Source organism: Lepisma saccharinum, chromosome 26 (assembly GCF_977018435.1).
Source record: "Lepisma saccharinum chromosome 26, izLepSacc3.1, whole genome shotgun sequence".
NCBI lineage: Eukaryota > Metazoa > Arthropoda > Insecta > Zygentoma > Lepismatidae > Lepisma > Lepisma saccharinum.
This window is the reverse complement of record NC_139254.1, coordinates 53607136-53627480: the sequence shown is the minus strand read 5'-3', so window position 1 is coordinate 53627480 and position 20345 is coordinate 53607136. Positions and strand designations below refer to the sequence as shown.

The 20345-nt window shown below is 40.3% G+C and overlaps 2 protein-coding genes across 2 annotated transcripts in view; one reads left to right on the top strand and one right to left on the bottom strand.

Moving 5' to 3' along the window:
* The window catches only part of LOC145979329 (MKRN2 opposite strand protein), a 398221-nt gene that overhangs the window by 217179 nt on the left and 160697 nt on the right, over window positions 1-20345 (bottom strand). The gene's annotated exons all lie outside the window — the stretch shown is intronic.
* eys (eyes shut) overlaps window positions 1-20345 on the top strand; it is a 154632-nt gene that overhangs the window by 106574 nt on the left and 27713 nt on the right. The window contains exons 16-18 of the mRNA XM_083112357.1: window positions 3233-3396; window positions 5539-5745; window positions 17684-17860. Coding sequence (XP_082968483.1) covers window positions 3233-3396; window positions 5539-5745; window positions 17684-17860 — 548 coding nt within the window. The remainder of the gene's footprint in view (window positions 1-3232; window positions 3397-5538; window positions 5746-17683; window positions 17861-20345) is intronic.

Sequence of the window (20345 nt, the reverse complement as noted above, 5' to 3'; positions counted from 1 at the left end):
AAGTGTTGTGTACGAGACACCTGTGACTAATGTAGAGAAACTCTTGGCAAGAACCCTTCCAGCCTGTCATCTGGTCCGAACGACTCCTGGGATATTAGAACGGATGCGACAGAGCTTATTGCAACGCTGTCATGCCTGTATCGAGGCAAATGGGCGTCACTTTGAACAACTGCTGTTATGATGGCTGCAATTACTATCCATTAAGGCCACTACAGTGATTCTTCTGTGTTTGTTTTCCACTTCCCCAGACATCTTTTATGAATCCCCTCTGCATTGTGTGTGGTTGCCTGCCCTTCAAAGGTTTTGGCTTGTAACTTTTGCATTTCCGCACCAGTGTTGCCTATCTCATTTTCTTGCGCTTGTTTCCTTCCATTATCCCTGCAAGTTTTGTAACATGGTCACAGATACACCTGTATGTTGTGACTTCCTTCAACATTCATGAATAACCAGTATTTATATATTTCTATTGTACAGATGTTTATAAAATTAACAGGGAGCCATTGAGATTAAAAATGCTGTGTCAATGTCAATATTTTTAAAGTTGTTGATTTTGATTCGTTTTTGCTGTATAAGAAAATTGATTTAAAATGTCTTGTGTTAAAAAGTTGCAAATGAGTTTGTATCGAATTATTTAAAGTGAAATATTACCTAAAGAAGTTAAATTGTGATCTTTTAATTCTTGCAACGTAAGTTATATAACATTATGGAAGCCCAGTTGAGTGCGAATGACTTAAAATTCAATTTTAAAATTGTGAAAAAGTCTGCTGATTCTTTGCATACTGTATGGACTATGTAACCAGTGTAAAGTATAGTTGCAATGTTAAGAAAAGGACATTCACAGTTTTATTACTTTAAGTGTATTTTGTATCCTCAAAACATCCATTAGCTTGTATTGGAAAATACTGTCAGCGTTATTAAATGTTATATCAGTATGTATTGATATCAATGAATATTTCGTGTTGTTCATTGATAATAAATATTGAAGTAAGAATATCTAGGAAGAGAAGGAGGACAATGAAGTAACAGACAAAATACACCTTGGATTCAACTTGATATAAAAATGCACTTTTCCCTTATCATGGAACAGAACTGTATTCCACTCGATCACAGTATGCAATGATACAGTGTCAGGAAAACAGTCGAAATTTGCAGAAATTGAATTGAAAATAAAGGAAATGGACAACAGTGCATTGTTATGCTTAAATATTGTAATGACAACAATATGTGACGTGTTGCTTAGATTATTTGTCACAATTACCTAACTTTAATCATTCTGGACATTTGAATTTTACATTAAGATAAGTTATTTATGAGTTTTTAGTGTGTGCAAATAGATTCTGTACATAAATATCGTGCTTGTATGTGTAGATTATTAATATGAAATGATATTTATTTTGATTATAAGACTGAAGATTGACAATTCTAAATCTTAATTCTTAATTTCTCATATATATATATATATGATGAAGCATTGTGATAAATAATTTCTAGCCACCGAAAATATAAAATCTTATATACAGGGTGTCCGAAAAGTCTTTCCCTGATTACAAGATTTATTCATATCTGGTAACAAAGCAACTTGGTTAGTTTTCCAACATTTTGGCACCACTTTCATATCTCTACCTTACATATAGCGGATATGAATAAAGTTTGTAATCAGGGAAAGACTTTTCGGACACCCTGTATTATTATTATTAATTTCGTAAAGCAGAAAACTGTACTGCTTTTCATTCCTAATCTATGTCAGAATAGTTTACAGTCTAGTTTGTGTTACTGTCTTCTAATCAAGGAGTCCAAGGTTTGATTTCAGGACAGGACTGACATTTCTATGTTAAAACTGAAAATCTGGCCTGGACATTAATAAAGCTCTTTGCAGAGTTTTATGATCAAGGTGTCCACATATTTTACTTGTAATATTGCATTCCCTTCTCCGAGATATATTAATAACAAGTCTTTGTGATAACAACGGATGATGGGTACCCAAGGGTAAAGATTTATATTATCTTTAAAATGAGTTATTCACACCACAGAAGCACATGCAGACATTAGCCTCGACATTTTTAGAATGGGCCCAAATTCGAATTACTGAGTAGGTTAGGCCTGTTAAATTTGATGTTCCAGGTATTTATAGGTTTTGAATAGGATGATTAGATTTGGTTGCCTTAGTACTTCCACACTTCCTCTCCTTTGTGTATTAAAAATTAGTTACCTAAAAAGTAGCATTTACCGACTTAATATATAGTAAACTTGCCTATTTTATTTCTCTATCCAAACTTACAGAACATTATCAAGTTTCTTGCTTTAATAAATATGTTCACAGTGTTCACAAATGTTCTAAGGGACTACATCTCTCACTGGACAGATGCTTGCAGTGTGTTTGCATAGCTCACCTTTTTATCAGTAACATATTTCTATTTCCACCTATGTTGATGAGCTGAGAAAAATAATGTTTTGAAGATAACACACCTTCTTCGTTCTGTTGATTCCAGAGTTCTGAAAGAGCCAGTAACCAGGACCCTTCTCATTAAAAGGCTTGATTTTTATATCATCATCGACTGAGGTGGGGCCAGCTTCACAAAGAAGGCGTGTGATTATCAAAACGTTGTTTTCGTACATCGCAATGGAAATTGAAAATTATTACTGACTCTTCACAGATACACCCAATGTTAGAAATCGCATGCCAGATATGCACAAGCATGGCTGCAGTGTCAGTGCAAGTGTGATCGGTTGAGGTAGCTGGTGTAGAGTTGCAGAGGGACACACATCTTGCCTTTACATATCCTCAATGGAAAAAAATATCAAACTTATAAGATCACTAATCCTCAAAGAAACTGCATGTTTTAGTAATTCATTTTATGTTGTTGTTTTTTTTATTGCAAAGTTACTGCAAACCTATCTCGCACTGGGATAATGGATGCTTTGAGACTCCTTGTTTCATAACCTAGTACATGGACAACACAAAGAGGGGATAACATGTGTCAGGACAGATTAATTGGTACCTACATGAATTACTCCAAAGACGTGGTCTAAACAAGTTTTGGCTCTTCGTCAGGGATTTTTGTTTACAAATTTGTAGACACCTTGTCAAGCAATCAATCGTATTCTGAATATTTATTAAGAACAAGCATTGTATTTTATGGCACCAACTTAGGATTGTAATATACGATTAATTTCAATAATCTTTCATCAGGTTTTAATAGGTATATTAATATGATTTTTTTTACACACACAGCTGCCACTGCCAAGAAAAATGGTTTGGTCCATTGTGTTCAAATAGCCATAATGTATGCGATCATGGAAAGCATGGTTGCAGTGCCAACGCCACCTGTGTTCCATTAATATCAGGTCATCACTGTGATTGCCCACTCGGGAAATCAGGACAATATTGTGATAAAGGTAATATGCCATGAAAGATATACATTTATCATAGCAGTATATCATATTTCACTCCATAATTGTCATTGCCACACTGTAGTAAATTTTCTCGAGTGTAATATTTTGGCTATAATGCACAAAGCAAAAACAACTGGGTCATCTCAAATCATACAAGCAAGTAATAAATGTGTCACCTTAGAATTACAAAATCAGCAGAAAAATATATATGTTAAAGATCCACGTGATTTGTTCATAAATTTGAAATTATTGTATTTTTTAATTTTAGAGTTGAATAGGGTTTCATAAATATGTTCCTTAATAAGGTTTTGGAAGTGCTTTCAAATAAAGGAAACTTCAAGTCTCTACCATTTTTTTTGTAGTGGTGGTGAAAATTGCATTATTTTCCCTTGCGTAAATTTTTTTACCAAGTATTCTTTCTTTGTGAGATTGTAACACTGTAGCAAATCAACAGAAAAGAAAAATTTTTATTTTTGCACAAGTGTCATGTGGCCTTTTAACACATTCGGGTCTGGCCTCATAATACAGCATTGTTACCTCTGGTCTGCGGTTTTTGGTTGTTTTTCAAAAAATCATAGAAAAAATATTTTTAATTTATTTTTATTAAACCACATATTTCTTAAATCTACAAAACTTCCTCTTTTCAATGAACAAAAATTTGATAAATTTTATTTTCATTTTCAGACGTTTTTTAATATTTTTTTCAGCAATGTTTTTTGAAGAAGAAAAAAGTACAACATTGTAACAAATGTTAATATAGAGATATTTTAAGTTCGTAATCTGGAAATTTCAATAATTAATTACATAAACTATCAATACATATTTTGAATCTTGCATAAGAATACTTCTTATGTGCACATAACAAAAAATAATTACAAATTACACGTAATTATCTTTTGTATGATAAAGTGGCTGCAGGACAGGACCAGACGAAGTATCAGTTGGTTCTGCATCATCTGTAAAAATTAAATAAATAATAAAAACTAAATAAATAAAATACATTTTCATTTTATATACACTATACAAAATAATAAATGGAAACACTAAAAATACATCACTGCATTTTGGAGAATCAAGGAAGAGGCAAGATGAATAGACCCAAAAAATGTACATCTTCTCACTTCATTCATAAAATACTAGAGTTTGCAACACTGTTTATATTGTCGACAATAATTATTACGAATATAACCTACCTTCCAAATCTTCAAATTCATCTGCATCATCAAAATTGTCGCTAACTTCAAACTCTGAGGCGGAATCCTCTATGCAGTCTGGATCTACCGACGCCATTCTAAACAATGTACAGTACATCAACCCGACAACAAACAGTCACAGGTGCGAGATAAAATAGCACATGAGTCACCTAGCGGTCAGAATTTCAACAGACGGGCTTGAATGAACACGCGCATGAGACGAACTACGAGCATAGCCCGTCGTTCAATCGGCAAAGCGATTGCATAACGCACGACGGGCTATGCCCGTCGTTCGTCCACATTGACTTTAAGTGCACTGCGGGCTATGCCCGTCGTGAGACCCCAATGTGTTAACATAACTTTTATCAGCAACATCCGTGATGGTTAAGTAGACAGCACCTTTATAATCTGAGATGAAATCACCCAACTAATAACTTAACTTTCCAGGCCTGAAAAATGCTTGCTGAACTGTCATGAAGAAATGCGCGTCTAGTTGGATTGCTGCATTCAATTGAACACATATTCATGAATACTCCTTTCATCCTAATCTTGCACCAAACACAGTTTAATAAATGATTTCTCAGTACTCATAATTCGGCAATAATTATTTTTAAGGAAAAGTTTCACCTCCCCATTCCCCCACCTCCTTTCTTTCCCCGCACCTGTCCCTCTTTCATTTCTCCAGCCGGGAGAGATGCTATCGCCATTTGTGTGTGTGTGTGTACTTGAACCCTCCTTTTTGCAAAAAAAAAAAAAAAAAAAAAAAAAGGCCTATAATCTGAGAGGTTCATGCAGTGAAATATGATAATTGAATTTACTACTTGAAAATCAGGTTAAATAATTTTGCATCATTAATTTTTTGAAATCATATTGGCCCATCCTTACATTCTACACATTTGTTTGGGATTGCTTTAATTTGCTACTGAACAGATTCAACTTTTATTCTTTACAGATGAGTATGTGTCTGATATACTCTTTACTGGACATCGATCATACCTAGTGATATCAGCCAAGTTGGGGCCTATACAGTCCTGCATAGATCTAGAGTTCAAACCCATGCAGCCAAATGGGCTTGTCGCATTCTCGGCTTTGAATGGAAATGGTGGATTCTTCACACTTAGCTTGCATAGCGGTGTCATGGAACTCAGAATTTCAAGAGGTATTAATTCTCTTTTCTTCTTTTTAGTCATTAGATTGCATTGTAATACCCATAGAAGACTCATTTTGGGGGGAAAATAACACATTATTGGAGTAGCAGTAATAAGTGTAGAAAACTGAAATAAAAGTATGGGTTTCTTACAGTTCTGAAGCTCTAACTTATTATTTAATTTCGGGGTGTAAGGGGTGACCTTCCACATAGTACACCCAATTGTCAACCTCACTTCCACATAGTACACCCAATTGTCAACCTCACTTCCACATAGTACACCCAATTGTCAACCTCACTTCCACATAGTACACCCAATTGTCAACCTCACTTCCACATAGTACACACAATTGTCAACCTCACTTCCACGTAGTACACCCAATTTTCAACCTCACTTACACATAGTACACCCAATGGTCAACCTCACTACCACATAGTACACCCAATTGTCAACCTCACTTCCCATTAGTACACCCAATTGTCAACCTCACTTCCACATAGTACACCCAATTGTCAACCCCACTTTCACGTAGTATACCCAATTGTCAACATCACTTTCACGTGGTACACCGAATTGTCAACCTCACTTCCACATAGTACACCCAATTGTCAACTTCACTCCCATGTAGTACACCCAATTGTCAACCTCACTTCCACATAGTACACTCAATTGTCAACCTCACTTCCACGTTGTACACCCAATTGCCAACCTCACTTCCACATAGTACACCCAATTGTCAACCTCACTTCCACTTAGTACACCCAATTGTCTACCTCACTTCCACATAGTACACCCAATTGTCAACCTCACTTCCACATAGTACACCCAATTGTCAACCTTACTGCCACATAGTATACCTAATTGTCAACCTCACTTCCACATAGTACACCCAATTGTCAACCTCACTTCCACATAGTACACCCAATTGTCAACCTCACTTCCACATAGTTCACCCAAATGTCAACCTCACTTTCACGTAGTATACCCAATTGTCAACATCACTTTCACGTGGTACAACGAATTGTCAACCTCACTTCCACATAGTACACCCAATTGTCAACCTCACTCCCATGTAGTACACCCAATTGTCAACCTCACTTCCACATAGTACACCCAATTGTCAACCTCACTTCCACATTGTACACCCAATTGCCAACCTCACTTCCACATAGTACACCCAATTGTCAACCTCACTTCCACATAGTACACCCAATTGTCTACCTCACTTCCACGTAGTACACCCAATTGTCAACCTCACTTCCATATAGTACACCCAATTGTCAACCTTACTGCCACATAGTTAACCTAATTGTCAACCTCACTTCCACATAGTACACCCAATTGTCAACCTCACTTCCGGGCCTCCCTGATGGCGCAGTGGTAGCGTCGTCGCCTTGTAATCAAGGGGTCCCGGGTTCGATACCCGTTGGAGGCACAAGTGGTTCGGATCCCACTTTGAACTGTAGGTCCAGTCCCGATTAGCCTTGCTGTGCATAAAGTGGACTTAAAACACCAAATCAACCAATCAACCTCACTTCCACATAGTACACCCAATTGTCAACCTCACTTCCACATAGTAAACCCAACTGTCAACCTCACGTCCATGTAGTACACGCAATTGTCAACCTCACTTCCACATAGTACACCCAATTGTCAACCTCACTTCCACATAGTTAACCCAACTGTCAACCTCACTTCCACATAGTACACTCAATTGTCAACCTCACTTCCACGTTGTACACCCAATTGCCAACCTCACTTCCTCATAGTTCACCCAATTGTCAACCCCACTTTCACGTAGTACACCCAATTGTCAACCTCACTTCCACATAGTACACCCAATTGTCAACCTCACTTGCACATAGTACACCCAATTGTCAACCTCACTTCCACATAGTTCACCCAATTGTCAACCTCACTCCCATGTAGTACACCCAATTGCCAACCTCACTTCCACATAGTACACCCAATTGTCAACCTCACTTCCACATAGTACACCCAATTGTCAACCTCACTTCCACATAGTTCACCCAATTGTCAAACCCACTTTCACGTAGTATACCCAATTGTCAACATCACTTTCACGTGGTACACCGAATTGTCAACCTCACTTCCACATAGTACACCCAATTGTCAACCTCACTCCCATGTAGTACACCCAATTGCCAACCTCACTTCCACATAGTACACCCAATTGTCAACCTCACTTCCACATAGTACACCCAATTGTCAACCTCACTTCCACATAGTTCACCCAATTGTCAACCCCACTTTCACGTAGTATACCCAATTGTCAACATCACTTTCACGTGGTACACCGAATTGTCAACCTCACTTCCACATAGTACACCCAATTGTCAACCTCACTCCCATGTAGTACACCCAATTGCCAACCTCACTTCCACATAGTACACCCAATTGTCAACCTCACTTCCACATAATACACCCAATTGTCTACCTCACTTCCACGTAGTACACCCAATTGTCAACCTCACTTCCACATAGTTCACTTAATTGTCAACCCCACTTTCACGTAGTATACCCAATTGTCAACATCACATTCACGTGGTACACCGAATTTTCAACCTCACTTCCACATAGTACACCCAATTGTCTACCTCACTTCCACGTAGTACACCTAATTGTCAACCTCACTTCCACATAGTACACCCAATTGTCAACCTCACTTCCACATAGTTCACCCAATTGTCAACCCCACTTTCACGTAGTACACCCAATTGTCAACCCCACTTTCACGTAGTACACCCAATTGTCAACCTCACTTCCACATAGTACACCCAATTGTCAACCTCACTTCCACATAGTACACCCAATTGTCAACCTCACTTCCACATAGTTCACCCAATTGTCAACCCCACTTTCACGTAGTATACCCAATTGTCAACATCACTTTCACGTGGTACACCGAATTGTCAACCTCACTTCCACATAGTACACCCAATTGTCAACCTCACTCCCATGTAGTACACCCAATTGCCAACCTCACTTCCACATAGTACACCCAATTGTCAACCTCACTTCCACATAGTACACCCAATTGTCTACCTCACTTCCACGTAGTACACCCAATTGTCAACCTCACTTCTACATAGTTCACCCAATTGTCAACCCCACTTTCACGTAGTATACCCAATTGTCAACATCACTTTCACGTGGTACACCGAATTGTCAACCTCACTTCCACATAGTACACCCAATTGTCAACCTCACTCCCATGTAGTGTAGTACACCCAATTGTCAACCTCACTTCCACATAGTACACCCAATTGTCAACCTTACTGCCACATAGTATACCTAATTGTCAACTTCACTTCCACATAGTACACCCAATTGTCAACCTCACTTCCGGGCCTCCCTGATGGCGCAGTGGTAGAGTCGTCGCCTTGTAATCAAGGGGTCCCGGGTTCGATACCCGTTGGAGGCACAAGTGGTTCGGATCTCACTTTAAACTGTAGGTCCAGTCCCGATTAGCCTTGCTGTGCATAAAGTGGACTTAAAACACCAAATCAACCAATCAACCTCACTTCCACATAGTACACCCAATTGTCAACCTCACTTCCACATAGTAAACCCAACTGTCAACCTCACGTCCATGTAGTACACGCAATTGTCAACCTCACTTCCACATAGTACACCCAATTGTCAACCTCACTTCCACATAGTTAACCCAACTGTCAACCTCACGTCCATGTAGTACACGCAATTGTCAACCTCACTTCCACATAGTACACCCAATTGTCAACCTCACTTCCACATAGTAAACCCAACTGTCAACCTCACTTCCACATAGTACACCCAATTGTCAACCTCACTTCCACATAGTAAACCCAACTGTCAACCTCACGTCCATGTAGTACACGCAATTGTCAACCTCACTTCCACATAGTACACCCAATTGTCAACCTCACTTCCTCATAGTTAACCCAACTAACCTCACGTCCATGTAGTACACGCAATTGTCAACCTCACTTCCACATAGTACACCCAATTGTCAACCTCACTTCCACATAGTACACCCAATTGTCAACCTCACTTCCTCATAGTTAACCCAACTGTCAACCTCACGTCCATGTAGTACACCCAATTGTCAACCTCACTTCCACATAGTAAACCCAACTGTCAACCTCACTTCCACATAGTACACCCAATTGTCAACCTCACTTCCACATAGTAAACCCAACTGTCAACCTCACGTCCATGTAGTACACGCAATTGTCAACCTCACTTCCACATAGTACACCCAATTGTCAACCTCACTTCCTCATAGTTAACCCAACTGTCAACCTCACGTCCATGTAGTACACGCAATTGTCAACCTCACTTCCACATAGTAAACCCAACTGTCAACCTCACTTCCACATAGTACACCCAATTGTCAACCTCACTTCCACATAGTTAACCCAACTGTCAACCTCACGTCCATGTAGTACACACAATTGTCAACCTCACTTCCACATAGTACACCCAATTGTCAACCTCACTTCCTCATAGTTAACCCAACTGTCAACCTCACGTCCATGTAGTACACGCAATTGTCAACCTCACTTCCACATAGTACACCCAATTGTCAACCTCACTTCCACATAGTAAACCCAACTGTCAACCTCACTTCCACATAGTACACCCAATTGCCAACCTCACTTCCACATAGTACACCCAATTGTCAACCTCACTTCCACATAGTAAACCCAACTGTCAACCTCACGTCCATGTAGTACACGCAATTGTCAACCTCACTTCCACATAGTAAACCCAACTGTCAACCTCACTTCCACATAGTACACCCAATTGCCAACCTCACTTCCACATAGTACACCCAATTGTCAACCTCACTTCCACATAGTAAACCCAACTGTCAACCTCACGTCCATGTAGTACACGCAATTGTCAACCTCACTTCCACATAGTACACCCAATTGTCAACCTCACTTCCACATAGTAAACCCAACTGTCAACCTCACGTCCATGTAGTACACCCAATTGTCAACCTCACTTCCACATAGTAAACCCAACTGTCAACCTCACTTCCACATAGTACACCCAATTGTCAACCTCACTTCCACATAGTAAACCCAACTGTCAACCTCACGTCCATGTAGTACACCCAATTGTCAACCTCACTTCCACATAGTAAACCCAACTGTCAACCTCACTTCCACATAGTACACCCAATTGTCAACCTCACTTCCACATAGTAAACCCAACTGTCAACCTCACGTCCATGTAGTACACCCAATTGTCAACCTCACTTCCACATAGTAAACCCAACTGTCAACCTCACGTCCATGTAGTACACCCAATTGTCAACCTCACTTCCACATAGTAAACCCAACTGTCAACCTCACTTCCACATAGTACACCCAATTGTCAACCTCACTTCCACATAGTAAACCCAACTGTCAACCTCACGTCCATGTAGTACACGCAATTGTCAACCTCACTTCCACATAGTAAACCCAACTGTCAACCTCACGTCCATGTAGTACACCCAATTGTCAACCTCACTTCCACATAGTAAACCCAACTGTCAACCTCACGTCCATGTAGTACACCCAATTGTCAACCTCACTTCCACATAGTAAACCCAACTGTCAACCTCACTTCCACATAGTACACCCAATTGCCAACCTCACTTCCACATAGTACACCCAATTGTCAACCTCACTTCCACATAGTAAACCCAACTGTCAACCTCACGTCCATGTAGTACACCCAATTGTCAACCTCACTTCCACATAGTAAACCCAACTGTCAACCTCACTTCCACATAGTACACCCAATTGTCAACCTCACTTCCACATAGTAAACCCAACTGTCAACCTCACGTCCATGTAGTACACGCAATTGTCAACCTCACTTCCACATAGTACACCCAATTGTCAACCTCACTTCCTCATAGTTAACCCAACTGTCAACCTCACGTCCATGTAGTACACGCAATTGTCAACCTCACTTCCACATAGTAAACCCAACTGTCAACCTCACTTCCACATAGTACACCCAATTGTCAACCTCACTTCCACATAGTTAACCCAACTGTCAACCTCACGTCCATGTAGTACACGCAATTGTCAACCTCACTTCCACATAGTACACCCAATTGTCAACCTCACTTCCTCATAGTTAACCCAACTGTCAACCTCACGTCCATGTAGTACACGCAATTGTCAACCTCACTTCCACATAGTACACCCAATTGTCAACCTCACTTCCACATAGTAAACCCAACTGTCAACCTCACTTCCACATAGTACACCCAATTGTCAACCTCACTTCCACATAGTAAACCCAACTGTCAACCTCACGTCCATGTAGTACACGCAATTGTCAACCTCACTTCCACATAGTACACCCAATTGTCAACCTCACTTCCTCATAGTTAACCCAACTGTCAACCTCACGTCCATGTAGTACACGCAATTGTCAACCTCACTTCCACATAGTACACCCAATTGTCAACCTCACTTCCACATAGTACACCCAATTGTCAACCTCACTTCCTCATAGTTAACCCAACTGTCAACCTCACGTCCATGTAGTACACGCAATTGTCAACCTCACTTCCACATAGTACACCCAATTGTCAACCTCACTTCCTCATAGTTAACCCAACTGTCAACCTCACGTCCATGTAGTACACGCAATTGTCAACCTCACTTCCACATAGTAAACCCAACTGTCAACCTCACTTCCACATAGTACACCCAATTGTCAACCTCACTTCCACATAGTAAACCCAACTGTCAACCTCACGTCCATGTAGTACACGCAATTGTCAACCTCACTTCCACATAGTACACCCAATTGTCAACCTCACTTCCTCATAGTTAACCCAACTGTCAACCTCACGTCCATGTAGTACACGCAATTGTCAACCTCACTTCCACATAGTAAACCCAACTGTCAACCTCACTTCCACATAGTACACCCAATTGCCAACCTCACTTCCACATAGTACACCCAATTGTCAACCTCACTTCCACATAGTAAACCCAACTGTCAACCTCACGTCCATGTAGTACACGCAATTGTCAACCTCACTTCCACATAGTAAACCCAACTGTCAACCTCACTTCCACATAGTACACCCAATTGCCAACCTCACTTCCACATAGTACACCCAATTGCCAACCTCAGTTCCACATAGTACACCCAATTGTCAACCTCACTTCCACATAGTAAACCCAACTGTCAACCTCACGTCCATGTAGTACACGCAATTGTCAACCTCACTTCCACATAGTAAACCCAACTGTCAACCTCACTTCCACATAGTACACCCAATTGCCAACCTCACTTCCACATAGTACACCCAATTGTCAACCTCACTTCCACATAGTAAACCCAACTGTCAACCTCACGTCCATGTAGTACACGCAATTGTCAACCTCACTTCCACATAGTACACCCAATTGTCAACCTCACTTCCACATAGTAAACCCAACTGTCAACCTCACGTCCATGTAGTACACCCAATTGTCAACCTCACTTCCACATAGTAAACCCAACTGTCAACCTCACTTCCACATAGTACACCCAATTGTCAACCTCACTTCCACATAGTAAACCCAACTGTCAACCTCACGTCCATGTAGTACACCCAATTGTCAACCTCACTTCCACATAGTAAACCCAACTGTCAACCTCACTTCCACATAGTACACCCAATTGTCAACCTCACTTCCACATAGTAAACCCAACTGTCAACCTCACGTCCATGTAGTACACGCAATTGTCAACCTCACTTCCACATAGTAAACCCAACTGTCAACCTCACGTCCATGTAGTACACCCAATTGTCAACCTCACTTCCACATAGTAAACCCAACTGTCAACCTCACTTCCACATAGTACACCCAATTGTCAACCTCACTTCCACATAGTAAACCCAACTGTCAACCTCACGTCCATGTAGTACACCCAATTGTCAACCTCACTTCCACATAGTAAACCCAACTGTCAACCTCACTTCCACATAGTACACCCAATTGTCAACCTCACTTCCACATAGTAAACCCAACTGTCAACCTCACGTCCATGAGGTACACCCAATTGTCAACCTCACTTCCACATAGTAAACCCAACTGTCAACCTCACTTCCACATAGTACACCCAATTGTCAACCTCACTTCCACATAGTAAACCCAACTGTCAACCTCACTTCCACATAGTAAACCCAACTGTCAACCTCACTTCCACATAGTACACCCAATTGCCAACCTCACTTCCACATAGTACACCCAATTGTCAACCTCACTTCCACATAGTAAACCCAACTGTCAACCTCACGTCCATGTAGTACACGCAATTGTCAACCTCACTTCCACATAGTACACCCAATTGTCAACCTCACTTCCACATAGTAAACCCAACTGTCAACCTCACGTCCATGTAGTACACCCAATTGTCAACCTCACTTCCACATAGTAAACCCAACTGTCAACCTCACTTCCACATAGTACACCCAATTGTCAACCTCACTTCCACATAGTAAACCCAACTGTCAACCTCACGTCCATGTAGTACACCCAATTGTCAACCTCACTTCCACATAGTAAACCCAACTGTCACCCTCACTTCCACATAGTACACCCAATTGTCAACCTCACTTCCACATAGTAAACCCAACTGTCAACCTCACTTCCACATAGTACACCCAATTGTCAACCTCACTTCCACATAGTAAACCCAACTGTCAACCTCACGTCCATGTAGTACACCCAATTGTCAACCTCACTTCCACATAGTAAACCCAACTGTCAACCTCACTTCCACATAGTACACCCAATTGTCAACCTCACTTCCACATAGTAAACCCAACTGTCAACCTCACGTCCATGTAGTACACCCAATTGTCAACCTCACTTCCACATAGTAAACCCAACTGTCAACCTCACTTCCACATAGTACACCCAATTGCCAACCTCACTTCCACATAGTACACCCAATTGTCAACCTCACTTCCACATAGTAAACCCAACTGTCAACCTCACGTCCATGTAGTACACCCAATTGTCAACCTCACTTCCACATAGTAAACCCAACTGTCAACCTCACTTCCACATAGTACACCCAATTGTCAACCTCACTTCCACATAGTAAACCCAACTGTCAACCTCACGTCCATGTAGTACACCCAATTGTCAACCTCACTTCCACATAGTAAACCCAACTGTCAACCTCACTTCCACATAGTACACCCAATTGTCAACCTCACTTCCACATAGTAAACCCAACTGTCAACCTCACGTCCATGTAGTACACCCAATTGTCAACCTCACTTCCACATAGTAAACCCAACTGTCAACCTCACTTCCACATAGTACACCCAATTGTCAACCTCACTTCCACATAGTAAACCCAACTGTCAACCTCACGTCCATGTAGTACACCCAATTGTCAACCTCACTTCCACATAGTAAACCCAACTGTCAACCTCACTTCCACATAGTACACCCAATTGTCAACCTCACTTCCACATAGTAAACCCAACTGTCAACCTCACGTCCATGTAGTACACCCAATTGTCAACCTCACTTCCACATAGTAAACCCAACTGTCAACCTCACGTCCATGTAGTACACCCAATTGTCAACCTCACTTCCACATAGTAAACCCAACTGTCAACCTCACTTCCACATAGTACACCCAATTGTCAACCTCACTTCCACATAGTAAACCCAACTGTCAACCTCACGTCCATGTAGTACACGCAATTGTCAACCTCACTTCCACATAGTAAACCCAACTGTCAACCTCACGTCCATGTAGTACACCCAATTGTCAACCTCACTTCCACATAGTAAACCCAACTGTCAACCTCACGTCCATGTAGTACACCCAATTGTCAACCTCACTTCCACATAGTAAACCCAACTGTCAACCTCACTTCCACATAGTACACCCAATTGCCAACCTCACTTCCACATAGTACACCCAATTGTCAACCTCACTTCCACATAGTAAACCCAACTGTCAACCTCACGTCCATGTAGTACACCCAATTGTCAACCTCACTTCCACATAGTAAACCCAACTGTCAACCTCACTTCCACATAGTACACCCAATTGTCAACCTCACTTCCACATAGTAAACCCAACTGTCAACCTCACGTCCATGTAGTACACCCAATTGTCAACCTCACTTCCACATAGTAAACCCAACTGTCAACCTCACTTCCACATAGTACACCCAATTGTCAACCTCACTTCCACATAGTAAACCCAACTGTCAACCTCACGTCCATGTAGTACACCCAATTGTCAACCTCACTTCCACATAGTAAACCCAACTGTCAACCTCACTTCCACATAGTACACCCAATTGTCAACCTCACTTCCACATAGTAAACCCAACTGTCAACCTCACTTCCACATAGTACACCTGCAGACAAACGAGGCTCTGGTGGCTGGCACTATGGCCAGTATAATTCTGTGTGTTGTCCTGTTTTTTGTCCTTGTGTGTGCTGAGTGGCCGTTTACAGCCTCAGCTTTTAATGGAAGTCAGAATATTTTAAAGTTTTAGTTTTGCAATGTTAGTGTTTTATTTCTAACGGTAAGGGACTGGACCTTATATAATGTGATGGGTGCCTACTTATAAGGTCACTCTGTTAGAAGGATAATATCCTAGTGTTCTTTAAACCCTTAGACATGGTATGCATACCTTAGCCCAGACATGATGAAATGCCATCCCTTCCTCTTACTTTCCTCATGTACTGCAAATGCATCTTCTGCTTTTAGGGCTTTAAGTTAATCTATTTATAACGTCTTATCAGACTTCTCAGGAGGCAGCAAGGGTTTTTGTAGGACCTGTCTCCTGTGTGTCGTGTATTGTTTGCTGTTTTATCTAAAATAACTTAGAATGAAAAATTATTAATTTCTCTTATTTATAGTTTTATTCAAGCATTTCGTGGAATAAACTTCCCAGGGATTCTTTGAATCACAAGCCTTTTGGAAACCAGAATGTGTCCTTCAAGAATACACAGATTAACCCTTTTATACAGTAAATTTGTTTACATTTATCCAATACAGTGCCATGGTTGTCCATACCTTCACATAGTTACAAGTCTTTTACAATATTTTTCAATTTTCTTTTATTCTGCGAAAAGTCTAAATTCTTTGCATTATTTTTTTTTTTGTAAGAAACCAGGTGAAAAAACCTTTACATATAAGATAATGACAATGAAATATTTTTAAACATCTTTTTGAGAAACGGAGTTGACCACAGATTATTTCTACAGATAGATGATTCAGTTCCCAATTACAAAGCATGGAGTCGACTAGGGCGACACAAAGGTTAAACGTTTAACAGAAGAAAATGTAAAATGTCGGAACATACAGGGTGACAATTAATGAACTATATGAAATAAAACGGAAATTAGTGACAAACCACACAGTACACAAACTGTATTGCACATGTAAACGGCACTACAGACATTCGGATTTAGGTTATGACATGCTCGATATGTCTGCCATCTCTGGCGATGACGTGGCGTAGACGAACAGCAAAATTCTGCATGACACGCTGAAGTGTCGAAACATCGATGCTGTCGATGACCTCGTGAATGGCAGTTTTCAGCTCGTCAATGGTTTTGGGGTTATTTCTGTACACCTTGTCCTTAACATAGCCCCACAAAAATGAGTCACATGTGTTCAGATCCGGGGAATATGGCAGCCTGCATGCTGTACCGTGACATTTTCACTTGCAAATGGCCGATATCAACACGTTGCGTGCGCATGCGCATACGAATCCCCATCATGCCCTGTGGCCAGCCACGCAGTTTGGACGTCATCACGCAAACCGTTCAGAAATTATGACAGTTTTATTTCATATAGTTCATTAATTGTCACCCTGTAAAATAGAGGTTTCACTGTAGTTGATAAAAATAATAACTTTTCAATTTGTATGTTGCCTTCTTCTTTCATTAGCATATGGGCCTGTGCTAACAGTTCGAAGCAGATTGGTGGTTTCTCTAGGGAGTTGGCACCACGTAAGAGCAGGGCACCAAGGAAAGAGAGGGTATCTGTGGCTGGATGGGCAGATATACACGGGAATGTTAAAACCCTCGGTTTCTAACCTAATTACTGGATCTACACTCTTTATAGGTAAGTTTACTATGCTAACAAAAGTTCTGGTTTAAGCACCTAATGATATCTGATAATAATAATTGTCATTATTAAAGTTTGTGTGCTTCAAATTTATGATTGGTCAGGCATGGATATCCACAGGATACAGGTAGGGGCAAGCAAGGTAATTTTTTTCAGGGGGGGAGCAAACGAGGCACATTTTCACCCATAATAGTGGTATCCCCTAAAAACACAACATTGTTATCATGTTCCTGCAAGCAATGTCCTTGCAATACTACGTAGTAACCCATGATGCAACAGCCCATGGAGGGCCCGGGCCTACCTACTGTATTCCAGCCTCACTCTTACCTGATCCTACTCACTCACTCATCCGAGGTGGGCGGTCATCCAACCTGTTATAGGGTGAAATGTGGTCAGCACGACAAACTCACAGTCGTCGTCGTAGGTTTTCATGACCTGGTTGTAGCTCTCCAATTTGCTCACGATGGTGGGTGGCCCCGCTGTCGCTTCCACGCTCTTACAGCGCTCTACAAAATAGTGCGTTCAAGAGAACCCCCTTAACTACTTTCACGATTTCAACCCCTAAGCGCAGCACACACATTTGCTACCCGTTCACCAAACAACTCCCTGCTCACCACCCCCTCCCACAAGACAGCGTTTTACAGAAATTCCTTCACGGTCACTGCCACCAGAGCGTGGAACAACCTCCCCAATGGCATAAGAAACTCTTCTTCCCTCGGCAATTTCAAATCAAAATTAGGAAAGCATCTTCTGGAGGCAACTTATCAGTACTGAAAACAAGGAAAGAAAATAGAATGAAACCTTTTTGATCTAAATTTGTAGGTCAATCACCGACCGACTTTTCTGTATTTTAAGTATTTTTGTTATTGTTTGTTTATGCTGTACGTGCATTTTTACGTTTCTTACAGCATATACGTGTATTTTTGTGTTTTGTCTTTTTTTTCTTTATTGTGTTTTCTTCTTTCTTTTTGTGTGTTTTTCTCTGTGTTTTATATTTTCTTTGGTATTTTGATTTTTTATATTTCGCAAACTGTTAGATATTTCAACTAAATTTGTAAAATGTGAAGTAGAGATGGTTAAGTGTAAGAAAAGGCTTGTGCCTTAACTTCACCATCCAAAAGAAGAAGTAAATAAATAAAATAAATAAATAAATAAATATACAGGCCAAAATCTCAAGAGAAAAGTTGTTTTGCTTCCCCCCCGAAGACTTGAACCTTCACGTAGCCGGAACCCAAAGCATGACACCTCACAGCCACAGTACAGGGCATCTTTGCATTAATTAACACATAATACTGTGACTGAAATGAAATGATATATGCAAAATTTGTAACTTTTAGTTGACTTTCATTTTCCAGTGGGTTTTCTCCCCTTCCCTTGTGGCCATCATCTGGGGGAGCTTCAAATTTCACTGTGATCATACTGTATCACTAACATATTATCTGACTGCAACGCAGGAGATCCAGGTTTGATTTCCAGGGTGAGAATTGAACCTGGGTCTCCCACATGGCATTTAAGCAGCTAGATACTGATCACATCACTTCCACTAATTGCTAAAATTGTGAATGTGTGGCACCCCATTTCACCACCCCTCCCCCTCAATGTTTTCGTGGCATATTTGAATGTGCAGGGTATGGCTTCATTTTTTTTACCTCCATTTCCCCACCTTCAACCAAAGCCCTGGCTATGCTCCATTTCCATAGAGTAGGGAATGAAAATCAATCAATTTAAGTTCGAATAGGTGTTCTCGGGTTGCCAGCCAAGCTAGACGGGTGTTAGCTTCTAACGTTTTGAGCGCATACATTACTCTCATTTTCAGGGAATGTTGTGCTTATACACTAAATAATTTATATGTGCATTGTGCAAATTCTTGATGAAGTTTCCGCTTTGGATTTCGCACTTAGTGATGATTTTGATCCCAAGATTTTTTTTTATTTGTCATTAATTATTCCCATATTATGTATTGAATTTTTATTTTATTACACTGTTTAATTTTTCTTTCAAAAAATTGTTACAGAAAAACATTCATAACTGTGAGAAAATGTATATAAAAAGTAACATGTGGAAAGAGGAAGGACATCTTGGAGATTTCAGAAAAACTTGGTAAATGATAAGACACTTCACTACGTATTTTCTATGATTTTCTAAAAACAGAAGAAAACCACTGTATTTTCAGGCCAGTCAGCAAAGTGTTAATAAATTAAAAGGATGCAACTGTCCAATCACTAGGGGCATGCATATTTCGTTTTTGACAAAAAAAAACGAAATTTGAAAAAACACATGGTAGTGTTAATTTTTCATGTTTTTGAAAGGTGCGAGATGCATTTTGTGACCATGTTTTGTCACGAAATAATGCGAAATGAATGAAAAAAGCGAAATTAACTCTTAAACATGAAATTCAGGGTTTATTCACCGACTCGACACCTTCTGAGGTCTGAATTATCCTGAGAGTTATGCAATTTCCGGAAAATTTATTAATTCTGCT